This window comes from Serinus canaria, chromosome 3, assembly GCF_022539315.1.
Source record: "Serinus canaria isolate serCan28SL12 chromosome 3, serCan2020, whole genome shotgun sequence".
Classification (NCBI taxonomy): domain Eukaryota; kingdom Metazoa; phylum Chordata; class Aves; order Passeriformes; family Fringillidae; genus Serinus; species Serinus canaria.
Window position 1 is genome coordinate 13,165,761 of NC_066316.1, and position 13,097 is coordinate 13,178,857.

Sequence of the window (13,097 nt, forward strand, 5' to 3'; positions counted from 1 at the left end):
GCACAGTCTGGAGGGTAGCTGAGTGGAGCTGAGGGCAAAGCTTCCCTTCAGACACACTGAACATGTGCTTTTTTAGCACTAAAAAATGGGGGCAAATAGCATGTATTTGTCCGTGCATAGACAGGTGTGTGAAGCACGGCAGCAGCTGAGTGCTCTGCGTTTGAAGGAAACACGAGAAGCGTTTGTAAGTGTGTGCTTGGTTATCCACCGGGTTGGCAAAGTCTGAGCAGCAGCATGGATCAACAGGTGGAATCCAAACAGTCCCGGCACTAAACTTCACCTTTCAGCGTATGGCAACATCCCTGGGAAAGCAAACAGAAGGGAGAACTGTCCCCAGAAGCCCCGAGCATCTCTCAGCAGCTTGGGAGAGCCCGGCCCTGCAGGCATGTGCCTCGGGGCACAGCCCGCTCCTCAGGCTGCACAAGCAGCAGCAGATCGATGCATGAAGTCGGGAGTCATGCTGAGTTTGGGGTGCCCAGACCTTGCGCACAAAGATGCGCTTTGCCTTCCAGAAGTTTCATGTTGGGAGGGGAGTGCCGGAAATGTGCATTCCTATAGCTGGCCACGGGGCTCACGCCGCCCGGGCAGCGAATGCATTTGCCTCTCTCTCTGCTCCTGCGCCTTCCCATCATTGATTCACATTGTTCTGCTAAATATAACTCGGCCCCTTGAAGCTGCTCACTGAGCTTTTACTCCCACCGGCGGTGCGGGGCACGGACGGTGCTGGCAGGAGCGGGGCTGGGCGGCCGCTGCCGCTGCTCGGTACCTGCCGTCCCTGCCCGTGTCCCCGGCCACCCTCCGCCACCACCGCCTCCAAGGGGCCGGGTTTGAGACCCGCTCCGCTCCGTGAGACCCAGCGCCAGCCGCGGCGATGCTCGGGGTGCCGCCGGTGCGTCCCTGTGCGGCCGGCAGCAGTGCCGGGGGGCCGCACCCCCCCTCGGCCCGGGCCGAGACAGCGAGAACACACCTCTCTACGCTGGGAACGCCCGGCACGGGGTGGCCGTGGCAGGGGACAGACGGACGGACACCCGTCCCCACACCCCCCTACCACCCCCCCCGCAGGCGGCGCCGAGGCCATTCATGAAAAAGTTGACGTCGGCGGGTGGGCGGGGCTGAGGTCGGGACACGCCCCCCGGGGCCATTTAAGCCGGCGCGGCGGCGAGCGCGGGGCTCAGAGCGGAGGCGGTGGCCGAGGCGTGAGGGACCCTCGTCAGTCACCGGCAGTGCCGCGCATCGTCCTGCAGCGCCTGGGTGCCCCCTCCGCCACCCCCTGCCCGGGGCAGCCTCTGCTGGGACTTCATGTCTGTGCTGTGTCCCCTGCCCTGGTGAGTGGGCGCTTCCCGCGGGGGGCGGGCGGGGGAACGGCGGCTCTGCCGTCGCGGGATGCTGCCGGGGGGACGCTTGAGGCCGAGCCCCTTCAGCCGCCGCCGTGCCCGGGAGGAGGCGAGGCTGCGGGACGGCGAGGGGCCCCGGGAGCCGTTCGGGGCCAGCGGCCGGTGGCGGCGGTTCCCCGGCGGGCGGTGCGGGCGGTAGCGGGACGGGTGAGCCGCTGCGGGAGGGAGTTCGCTTCACTTTCTGGCGCTGGAAATGCCATTAAGGCTGTAAGAGCCGAGCTGGAATTGGCTCCGCGCGCTCCGCTGGCCTGGGAGTCCCCGAGGTTGTAAAATAAGTCAGTGGGATCTAAAGCGCACCCGCTTGAGAAATAAAATATAAAAAATACTGAAAGAAAAACCAACCCCCCCGCGCTTGCACTTTATTTACTGTGGGTTTTTTCTTCCCCCCCACCCCGCGGGGCAGAGCTGGGGAAAGCGGAGTTAAAAAGCGAAGCGCTGCTGCTGGAGCGTCCCCGGGTGTGCTTGAGCTGGGTTCCTGGGGGGAGACCGGGGAGGTGCTCCGAGGGCATTGGATGTAGCTCCAGCTTACGAGGTACTGAGCTTTTTCCGCTGCCTTCCAAGGGGGGGGCAGGAAGGAAGGGACCAGAAATAGACTGCCTACAGCCTCTGCTGCTCGCTTCGCCGCTTGAATCGTGCTCAGCCCTGCCGGAGCCCCTCAGATCACTGGAATGCTGTCTTTTGTCTCTAGCTCTGATTATCTGAGATCCGCTGAAATGACTGAAGTGATGATGAACACCCCAGCCATGGATGAGATCGGACTAAGCCCCCGCAAGGATGGGCTGTCGTATCAGGTAAGTGTTTTGCTGGCAGTTGAGGCACTAATCCGTTGTGGAATTGCCTGGGCTAGACTGTAAGCTTGGTCTAACGTATGTTTCCATAGCCTGACCTAATAGCAGCAGGTTTTACAGTAGTGAGAACTAGTCAACAGACTGGAATGTTTGCTTGGCAGGAGATGGTTGTCTAAAATATCACTTGCTATCAGTGCGGGTTGGCAGAGGATTCGCTTGTTTTGAAGTGACCGAGCCCCCGCTCATTCAGCATTCCCGGGGCTCGGTGGGAGATGGGTTAAAGAAGGATTCATGGCACTCACTGGGCTGAGAGGGCTCATGAGATCTTTGTAACACAGCATACAGCTGATCTGCTGAGAGCAGGAGGGTGCTGTTTATATTGCATCCACAATTTTTTTATCTAGTTCTTGATTTTCCTGAGTGATGTGCCCATTTGAGAGGGTTAACAGTCGTCTGTAAGGTACAGTGAGGCCAGACGCAGCCTAAATGAGCCATGAAATGTCACTGGAGATATCGGTAACTGGAGGCACGAGTTGCATTCATTCTGAAACTTCTGAACAATGTAGTTAGCTGTTAATGTCTAGATCAATGAATAAGGGGTCTGCAGCTAGATTTAGTCTTAATATCCCTTTCATTTCCTAGCCTGTAGTTAATCAAAGCACAAGGTAGAGACCTCAGCTTCCCAGCTCCATGGTTGTCTTCACTTCCAGGAGGCTCATTGATGAGCTCTGACACAGATGCTGAATGCTGGCAGACAACTTGCATCTGCTCTGTGTGTCGGGTGACTCTTTACTGGCACATCCAGATGCAGGCTTTGTCCTTTGCAGATGTTACACAATCTGCATGGAGGCATTTGCTCCAAGTGTGCGTTCAGATGAGGTGCCGAATGCTTGTCTGAAAAGGGAACTACAAGGCAGCAGCAGTGCACTGGAGCATGAAATCGACTGAACTTTAGGCCACCACGGAGGCCTCCAGCAGAAGCCATAGCTATGTGGAGGAAAAGGGGATGCTTTCCTTCTTTTAGTCAGGCTTCTGGCTCTGGATAATGCAAGTTGTTTGGTTTACAGCTGTGCTATGCTTCAGTACTTGAGCTAGTGGGGAGCGTACAGCCTCTCTTTCCTCCCTTACAGACAGAGTGCAGAGGCAATGCCAATTGTTAAATCTGAAGCAATCAAAGTAACCTGCATGGGCTGCCTTTATGGGTCACCTTATGAAGAGGCTTAACCCAGTCAGGTCAAATGCCTCTACCCATCCAAGTTCCCAGAGAGAGGCAGAATCTAGGTGCACTGCTTGTTCTAATGATCACTTCAGTGAGGTTCTTCCCCAGGTGCTAATGACCTTGATAAAGTCTGCTTTGGCCAACTGGGAAACAGGACTGTTTGGTTTTGAGTGGATCACCTGAACATGTGAGTCATAAAAGCTGACGACTCATATCTGTGCAGGGCTTCTGCATCCTAGATCTATTCCTTTTAGTGGTCTAGTTGTAGATAATTGTTTTTCAAATGCCTGCAAGGAACTTCACCTTGATGTGATGAAGAGTGATGGCAGCAGGAGTAGAGGAGTTGAAATGGAAGACCCTTATGGCACTAGTAGTGTGTGGGCTGTGTATGAGGTCTACCTCTAAATCAGGTTAGTGTAAAGAGGATTGGAGAACAGGATCCAGCCCTCCTTCTCTGTCTGCTAGGTTGAGAATGTCACAGTGTCAGTCAAGGTAAGTTGAAAGCATCCTTAAAGGGTTGAAGAGTCAACTGAAACCAGCAAGGGCAAATCTGATGCAAATAGCACCATGAACTTTTTGTTCTACCTCAGACTTTGGCACTTTGTGCCTCATCTTGCTGATGGAGAGAATTTGGTACATGGAAAATTGCATGCTTGTCTGAGAGCTGTAGTGCAATAACTTAAAACCAGACAGGGCTAATGGAGCATGACTGCTCCTACACTGAGGCTTGTTGTTCTAAGCTGCAGCATCTTCCTCCACTCATCTGCAGAGTAAGGCACTCACAGTGTAACAGCCCTTGGCTGGCTATGAGAGGCAAAAAAATAAAAGGTGGAGCCAGAATCAAGCTTTTACCTTCAAAATTTTGTCCTGTTCTTTTAGTAGAACTTGAATTTATTTTACTATTCAAACTGGGGTTCAAAATTTCCCCCTTCAAGCTGTTTAGAGCAGGGACTGCCTAGGAGTTGGTCAGTAGGAGGCTGCCTGTGAGACTGAGGGCTGCTTCTGCCACCAGAGGCAGGCATGAAACTGTCTGGACCAGAGGAGTTGGTACTGCCCAGCAGCACTGCTAGAATTCTAGAGCATATCAGTGCTTGCTGCAGACAGACTTGTCCTACCAAGAGAATTGTTTCAAAGTTTACTTGGAAGAAAACTGAGGAAGCAAGCTCATACCCTGAATATAAACTTCAGCAATCTGATTCCTCTGTCTTGTGGAGTTCACTGAACTTCTTGGCTCCTCTCTGTCTCAGTGGTTATGAAGGGTGCTTGAGTTGTTGACTTTTTTCTTCATCTTCCACCCACTGGGGTGTCTGTCTGTCCTAGACATCAGCTGAAGGTCTGCACTCTCCTCCCTGGTAAAGCACTTTGCCCTTTACTGGTCTGGTCATTACTGCTCAATAGTGTGAAAACTCAGACTGTAGAAGGAATACCAGTATTAACTGAGTTGCTTCCATAGGCTTAAGGCCAACATGCTTTCTCATCATAGGATTGCCTTTTTTCCAGTTAATATGCAAAATTCTTGTGAGCTAGAGTGCTAACTTCAAAATCATCCTCTGTAAGACAGATTTTTATTACTGTATTTGTGACAGCAAGCTGCTTTTTGATCCCCCTGAAGATGGTTCAGATTCCAAGAGCCTGAGCAGAAGTGAGTGGTGAATTTGGGGCATGAGTCTCAGAACAGGGCAGCATAGACAAAACAGAAGATGTGACTGAAGAGATGATGTCATGCTGGGTCTTGTGCCTGCAGTGAGAAGCTATTTCTGGATCTTTAATAGATGTCCCATAATTCCCATGGGACTTACTAAACAAAAAACTCATTGAAATGCAGCTGATGGCTCAAGTTGCCCCTGCTACAAACAGATATGGCTATGGAGGGCTTCACGCACTTCCTGCCTGGCAGTGTCCAGCAAGCCAGGCTGTTTCTGCTGCCAGCCAGAGCTAATGCACTGTTTGCTGTTTCCCAGCCCCAGAAATACCCATGCTTTGAAGAGCCTCATCAGCACTCTGCCAGCTTGTCCTCTGTGCTGTCTCCCAGCAGCACGAACAATGCCGCTGAAACCGAGGCTGAATTAATCATTTTGTGGAGCTGTTGTCAAACAGTGCCTTGACTGCAATCCTACCTTGCTTGTTGAAGTGGAGCAGGGTCTGAGCACAACTGAGAGCACCTTAATGCCCAGAGTGTGCGTTCTGAGCAGAGGCAGTGTGCTGAGTTGAGCGTGCTGCTTTGCTGCAGGCTGGCTGGCAGGTGACTCGCTGGTCCTTCAGGCTCCCGTGTAGGAGAGTGGCCTGCAGAGGCTGAGCTTGCCTCGTGCCCTCAGCTGAGGTTTGGTTGTCATGGGGAGCTTGAGCTCTTTAAGTCATGATCGCATCATGCTGAGATCTGTGTAGGTTAATCACAGCCACAGCTTGCTGGCAATCACGTCAGAGTGCCTGAATCTGGGTAAATAGGCTTAAGGCTCTATCCAGTGGCTGTGCCAAAAGCTTGGTGTTGGGGAAGGCATTTCTGGTGAGTGCAACACCCCTTCACCAGCCCTGGGGAAGCACTGGCTTTCCCTGGGAGTTGAGGGGCTTAAGATGTGCGTGCTGGATCCCTCCAGTTAAACTGAACCCACCAGTATGTTACTGGCCCAAGGGCTGTTGGGTCAATGGAAATTGAACTTCCTCTGTAATTGTTTTCTTGTCAGGTGCTTCATGTCTGTGCAGCTTTGATTTGTGTGGGGCAAGTCCTTCAGAGGTCCCGCTTGCTGCTGTGGAAGGTTTTGAGACCAGGCTGCAAAAAGGTGGTCATAGCCAGCATGGCTGCTAGACAAGATTAATAGGCAGAGTCAATGTGTATTCCAGGGTCTGGGACCTCAATGAGGACAGAAGCAGGATATGGGATAAACAGATACAAAAGCAATCATGTTGGCAGCTATGCTGTGCACAAGTGTTCCACTGAAATCCACACTGAAGACAGCAGCAACACCTTGGAGCATGTTTTTTCCTCCCTGCTTTAATGCCTTGTTACACTGAGGGAAAATGGTTAGATGTAGGAAGTTTCCCTGACATCATGCCCTGAGACAGGGCAGTATTTCTGTGGCTGGGGAGTTGTTGTGGCTCATCAGCCTGAGTCACAGCTGCCATGTACATACTTGGAGCTCATTTTTGAGTCATGACTACTGTGTGTGTAAATGTAGGCATTGTGGCTGGAGAAGTCCTCCAGAGAGGATGCTGAGAGATGACCAAAGCACTTCCTGAAATGAGCTTGCTGTGCTTCTCAGTGGCACTAACGTTTTATTTCCAGAACTTCAATGCTGATTTGGGATTTGGAATACTGATATTGCTGAAGAGGCCCAAAATTCAGCCCTTCAGTCCGAGGAGGATGAGCGATGTGTCCATCAGGGGTGCACCCTGTACCTGAAGTGGGATGTCTCCCAATGTTGACGTTGCAGTCTTGTATAGAGCTGCCACAGTCAAGCAAAGCTTCTTCCCAAACCAGTAACTTAATTTGGAAAGATGTCATTGCTTTAGTCTCCCTGTAATACAATTTAAATAGTTTTCAGCCCCATGGGAGGGGAGACAGGCATTTTAACTATGGGTGTTGGTACGGAGCACACATGTGGAAGTTGTTTTGAATTTACAAGTGTCACTTGGATTGTGGTAGTGCTGAGCTAATCTTCTGAATTGCCTGACATCTCTCCTGCTTTTGGTGTTTCTCCATCCCTGTGAATGCTGAGAGAGGGTATGAGCCTCCCCAGGGCAATGAAAACTTTCCGTTCTTGTTGCCAAGACTTCATCCAAGGATAGTAGAGCTAGTTCATCTGAAACAGAGGCAAAACATGATCGTCCTAAAATCATTTCAAGCTTTTGTTTCAAGTTCTGCTTTTCCCTGCCCTTTCCAGCTGCAAGGCAAGAGTTTGGTTGATTTGTGTGTGATTTGGATAAGTTCATGAGGAGAACAGTTCCCAGATGTAAATCCAAAGGGGCCTGTAAAAACCAGTCTTGCTGTTTGCAAGGAGCTGTGTTGAGTGGTGTTAGAAGCAGCATGCATGTCATGTCCTCTGTGGATCTAGAGGTGTTGGATGTGGCTCTCCATGGCCAGGACTTGGCGCTCAGCTACAGGGGAGGCTCTGTATGGAAGCAGTTGCAACCCCTTGTGCCATGTCGTGCAAGTGAAGGGGAGGAAGATGCCTTTGAATTGCATAAATTTGCCTTTAGGCAGCCGTCACAACCAGTTGCTTGTCCCTTGTCCCCCATCAAGTGACCAGGTCTGCCAGGGGAAGGTGTCTGCCTCAGCTGTGTGCAAGGTGGCTCCCTGTCATGCACGAGAGGGAGAAGATAACCCATGGCTCTTGCCCTCTTTGTGGGGTGGGAGGTGCAGAGCCTTCCTCCCATGCCCCTGGGCAGGATAATGGGAGCAGAAAGGCTCGGAGGCAGGGGTTGCTGTCCTGGCTGCTGTGCCAGAGAGTGCAGAGCTCCCAGGTCAGAGCTGAGCTGCTGCAATTCCCAGTGTGAAGCTTGCTGTAAATTAGGGAGGTTTCTTTCTCCCCATTGTCTAAATCTGGAGTGGGACCAGATGAGGCCTATGGAAGCAACCAGTGTAGCACGGCCCTACTGGAGCAGGACAGAGAGAGCTGGTGCTTGCTTATCTTCTTCTGTGAAGAGGAGGGGGGAGGCTGGTTGGGTTAACCTTCTCACTTGGCTTCCCCAGATGAACAGTTAGTCTCAAACCCTTTTTCCTTGGGCCCCGTGCTTGGCCTGCTGTCACCCTGCCCATCACGCTGGAGGAAATCTGCCTTTCTGTATTTTTTCCATTGACTGTCCACGCCCCTTCAAAGTGCAGTTGCAACATCTCCCTTCATGCTGCCTCAACGATTAAAAAGCATGACTTAGTGGAAAAAATCCTGACCTTCTTGGGTTTGGCCTGTCCTGCAGCTGTTTGAGATAAGATTGTGCTAGGGTTTTTTTTATTATTATTAAAAAAGCTGCACACCACATTTTGCGGATATTTGTTTGTGAGGAAATGACTACTACTTAGTTTCTGGACAAAAAATCTGGCAGGCTATTTTCAAAGAAATTGCTCCAATTTGACCTAATGTGCTTAAAATAATAGCAGCCAAAGGTTAGTTTAATTATTATACTGCTATTTTTCTTCCATAGGAGGCTATTTTCATGACATTATCAGCTTATGTAACCTCTTGAACCACGCTTTTTTTTCCATTGCAACCTTCTAAACCATGTAATGTCAAGAGCATTTTTTTCCCCTATCCTGGGTTTAGATAACTTGATGCTTAAGAGCCACTGACTGTACTTTCAGTAATGCACTGTGTGCCTGAAACTGATTTTGTTTGGCCAAGCAGAAGCCACAAAGTTCCAAGAAACAGTTGCTGTCTCACTGGTGCTGAGAGTGACTAATAGCAAGTAGCTCATGCTGCAATGCCCAGGTTGATGTGCCTGCATTCAAGGGACCTCAGCTGCTCTGGACAAAAATGTGGATGGTGGGAGCTGGAGTCTTGCACCACTGTCCCCAGGACCAGATGATCACGTGCAAACAGCCCCTGATTTGTGCATTTCCTTCTGTTCCCATGCCTGAGTTTGTGTTAGGTAGCAGCCTAATGGCTTTTCCAATCTGATTGCCACAAAGCTTTGGGTATGAAGGAAAATGAGGCTGAACAGTGGAAGACTGAGTATTGCCAAGGAGGTGGTGCTGTAGCTAATAGTTGCTAGGCTGAAGAAGGAGCTGATAGGATGTTGTATCACTTCTTGTGGCCAGGGCTTCCCAAAGTGGTGAGTACCCACATGATTGGCACAAGGAGAATGAGGCTTCATGGTTAATGCTCAGGGCTCCTGGATGGAGAACCTGCTTTTGTAACTGGAACCACAGAGATCAAAGCAGATGAGATCTTGCTCTCAGACTGAGGCCAAGGCTGGCAGTGCTGCTCCCTGCAAGGATGCTCTTGTAACTCACTTGAATGCAGATGATGTTCAAAGAAAAGTACAGCCACATGACTTCTCACCTGGCCTACAACCTCAAGGGGAAAATGCACTTTGTCATTTTCTTCCTTGGGGTATTTAAATGCAACTCTAATGTGAAATGGACACTTTGATAAAATTGTTTGAAATAGCAGGTGTGGTTGTTTAATCTTCTGGCTACTAACCATGAGGTCTGATGTAGCAAGTGGATTTTATCACCCAGCAGTGATAACCATTTTATCACCCATCCAGTTCCCTTCTGGATGAGCTGGGGTTTGAAGATGTTCCCCCAGCAAGTTACCCACAAGTAACACAACCTTTTCTGTTCATATTGCAATCTAGTCATGCACAGCTGCTGCTAACACTGCACCAGCAGGTTTTTTTTCCCCTTTACTCACGCTTTGCCTCAGTTCCTAGTAGGATCAAAGTGTGCATCACTGGCACTACCAGTGAGTATGGGCCCTGGTGCTGCTGCACTGCACAAGCTTGTGCATCCATGTGCAAGCAGTGGGTGGGAGGGATAGGGTAAGGTGCACCTTGAGGGGCTGGAGATCCAGGAGTCCTGGTCTTCACTGCATGAGAATACAGTGCATAACTGCTGGCTGTGCCACAGGTACCCCTTTCCTGAAGAAACACCATTTAGTCTCCAGCCCTTCTATAAAATGAGTGTCCTGCTGAGTTTCACTGCTGATGTGGGGTAGCTGTAGTGTGCAGAATACTGCCAGAATTATCTCTAAAATGCAGCTGAGCTATTTCAGGCTGGCACTGTGGCCCTGGAGTGATACCAGACACAGGCCCTTGCTGCAGGGGTCTGGGCTGTGCTAGCCCTGGGTTGCCATGAGCCTCCTGCCTCCCAGCAGCAGAGCCTGGAGAACAAGCCTGTTCTGATGTGCAGCCTGACCAGCAGCAGGAAATGAGATCTCAGATTCTCTGAAGGAGAGAGCTCTGTGTGCAAACTGAAGAGCATTAATGCAAAAGCAGGGGTGGGGGGCTGAGGCATTTGGATAAATATCCAAAAGGGCAGGTGCCTGTTTGCTGAGCGCTATCCAAGCAAGCGCGTGCTTCAGGAGCCTCTTGGGCAGGGCTCATTTCCATTACTTGGAGACTGGAAAAGGTTATTGACAACTTCAAGAGTATTCCCATCGCTCAGTGGTTGACTCTGTGTCCAGACTAGTCTGCCCTGGAGACCTGAATGTCTCGAGCTGGGTTTTTGGCTGAGCCTGAGTGAGTGCAGCCCCTCTGACAGAGTGTGTTCCTTGGCTCTTTCAGATCTTCCCCGACCCCTCGGACTTTGATCGTTACTGTAAGCTGAAGGACCGCCTGCCCTCCATCGTGGTGGAGCCCACGGAGGGCGACGTGGAGAGTGGCGAGCTGAGATGGCCACCTGAAGAGTTCCTTGTGCAGGAGGAGGAGGAGGAAGAAAACTGTGAAGACGCAAAGAAGGACAACAAGGAGCAATAAATGGCATCTGAGGAAAGGCAAGGGACTGCACCCTTCTGAAGGAAGAGCCACACTTTCTTTGAAAGTCTTTTTAATAAGACAAGTTCAATTTTGCACCTGCGAGATCTTAGTTTTTTTGTATTCTCTGTATTGAGAACTGAAGCCCTCGGTGTCACCAGACCTCCTGAGGAAGGAAGGAAGTAGCGCAGAGAAATGTTTGCTGTTCTCGAGATCATTATCTGTATTTTTCCGAGGCGGAGGCAGCAGTGAAATTCCAAGCACATGGCAGAGGGTGACCACACGAGGACTGCTGAGGGGGGAGCTCGGGAAGGGGGAGGAAAGTTGGAGGTGGCAGCGTTTGGCTGGGAGCTGCCTCTGGCTAAAAGCATGAGAACAGAGCCAAAATATCTCAGATTTGCCTTTCTTACAGCTTCCATTTTGTGTGTTGGGGGGTGGAAGGGTGTCCATAGCGAAGCATGGCTAAATGATCTAGTGACAAGGGGCCTGTAGCTCTCCCTGGTTCGGCACCTCCTAGGGTAAGGTGAGCGTCCATAGGAGTAGTCTGGTTTCTTGCTCTCGCTGTTGAGCCTGTTTTCCAGCCAATTTCCCCAAAGTTACTTTCTCCCCCTGTTTGCCTTTAGACTCTTCAATGCTGAGCAGCTGTATTTGCAGGATAGCATTAGGCTGCTGCTTGTCATCTCTCCTGCAACGCCCTAGCTTATCTTGCAGGTGGTGAGCATGAGGTGGTGCGCGTCGGATGTAAAAAGGTGCTTCTGTCTGCAGCAAGAGCTCATGTAGGTTTGAACACCTCAGATTTTTCTCTCCTATTTGCTGAGGCTGCTGTGGGTGGTCTCATCTTGTACAGTGCCCCAGGCCTAAGGGTGGAGATTTATGCCTCCTTGCCTTGGTGTCCTTGAAGTTGTAGGGTTTTGTGTCTCTTAACTTGCTGGTCAATGGGCTTGAGAGGGCTGGGGTGGGGGGGTTCTCCTCCAGCTTTGCACTGCAGGGCCTCCTCAGTGCAGGACAGGCTGGTGGGAAGTGTTGGGAGGGGCTGCCAGACCTGGGGGTCATCCAAAGATGAAACACCAGATCTAGTGTGGATCACCAGTGGGATTTGCAGGATGGGGTCTGCTAGGAGAGGATTAGCCTGGGTGTCCTGAGACAAGATGCATTCCTGCTTCTTAGCAAGGGTGAAACGTTCATGGTTGGTTTAATGAAGTGCAGACTGGCTTGTGAAGTCTGGGTTTGTCCTCTCTTCACCATATCCTGCCTCATGGAGAAGTCCAGTCTGCTGCCAGACAAGATAACCTGCTGCTTTCCTGGAAAGGGATGGTCTTGCAGCTTTGGGGACCAGCTTGGGAGCCAGTCAGTCTTGGGATAGGATGAGAGCAGTTACCACCTAAACCAAATCTGGGGTCATGGAAGAGAAAAAGAAACGTCAAGGCCTTAACCAAACTTCCGTAATAATCCCAATGCCACCCCCCTTTGCTTATAACTGGTTCCATTTTTAAAATCTATTTGGACATGTGTGTGTTTGTATTTTTAATACCTCATGAGTAGTTAAACGCTGGTGGGGTTTGGGAACTGCTTTTAACGTATTGGCAGGATTGTTTTAGTCTTGTCTTGCTTGTGTTTCAACATAATGGCAATAATTTATCAGCTGTGCAACTATTTTTGGACAGATGGGAGTTTGGAGATGAGTTAGCACAAAGCAGGAGAAATTCAGTGTTCCTACACTGCAGCTGGCCCCTGGTCCTGCCACGCAGACCCAGTCAGACACTCTCCCTGCCCACCTTGGATGGTTGATCACTGAACAGCCATGATGTGGTGATACCATTTTCTCTAGCAATGGATTCAGCTGTTGTGTCTGTAACACTTGTTCTAGTCTTGCTGTCTTACTGGAGTGAGCTTGTACACCTGCATACCAGCCAGTTGTCTTATTTCTAAGTGTTACTCTCTATTGGTCTCTACCATCTGTACCACCAAGTCAAAGCTCTATATCAAAGATATTACCATGTGGGCAGCAGTGAGATGGCAATCCTTGGACTTCAGACCTGCTGTCTGCCCTAAAGACTTGCATATTTCTGTCTGCATCCTTTTTTTGGAAGTATTGTGTATATTTCTATTTGTTGTTGAACGTATCTAAAGAACAAAGCACTCCAGTAAAACTCCTGTTGTATGATATACATTCTATATTTCTGTAATTCTTTTTTGAGCCTCAGGGAGAAGCTAGCATTTTTTTCAAACTACATTTTTGTCACTGTGACAGTTGTAAATAAAGTTTGAAAATGCTTTCCAAATGTACTG

At 50.3% G+C, this 13,097-nt stretch overlaps 2 protein-coding genes across 3 annotated transcripts in view; one reads left to right on the forward strand and one right to left on the reverse strand.

Moving 5' to 3' along the window:
* The window catches only part of LOC103821325 (serine/arginine-rich splicing factor 7), a 1,055,603-nt gene that overhangs the window by 458,705 nt on the left and 583,801 nt on the right, over window positions 1-13,097 (reverse strand). The gene's annotated exons all lie outside the window — the stretch shown is intronic.
* Window positions 1,150-13,094, forward strand: LBH (LBH regulator of WNT signaling pathway). Its single transcript, XM_009096162.4, has 3 exons — window positions 1,150-1,325; window positions 2,083-2,185; window positions 10,620-13,094. Exons 1-3 carry the CDS (start codon window positions 1,300-1,302, stop codon window positions 10,809-10,811), a joined length of 321 nt encoding a protein of 106 aa, XP_009094410.1. The 5' UTR covers window positions 1,150-1,299; the 3' UTR covers window positions 10,812-13,094.

Bases quoted from the DNA above. Each gene is read 5' to 3' on its own strand.
- LBH (XM_009096162.4), top strand. From the start codon at position 1,300: ATGTCTGTGCTGTGTCCCCTGCCCTG. The intron at 1,326-2,082 runs GTGAGTGGGCGC...TTTTGTCTCTAG, and splicing joins GTGCTGTGTCCCCTGCCCTG to CTCTGATTATCTGAGATCCG. The intron at 2,186-10,619 runs GTAAGTGTTTTG...TGGCTCTTTCAG, and splicing joins AGGATGGGCTGTCGTATCAG to ATCTTCCCCGACCCCTCGGA.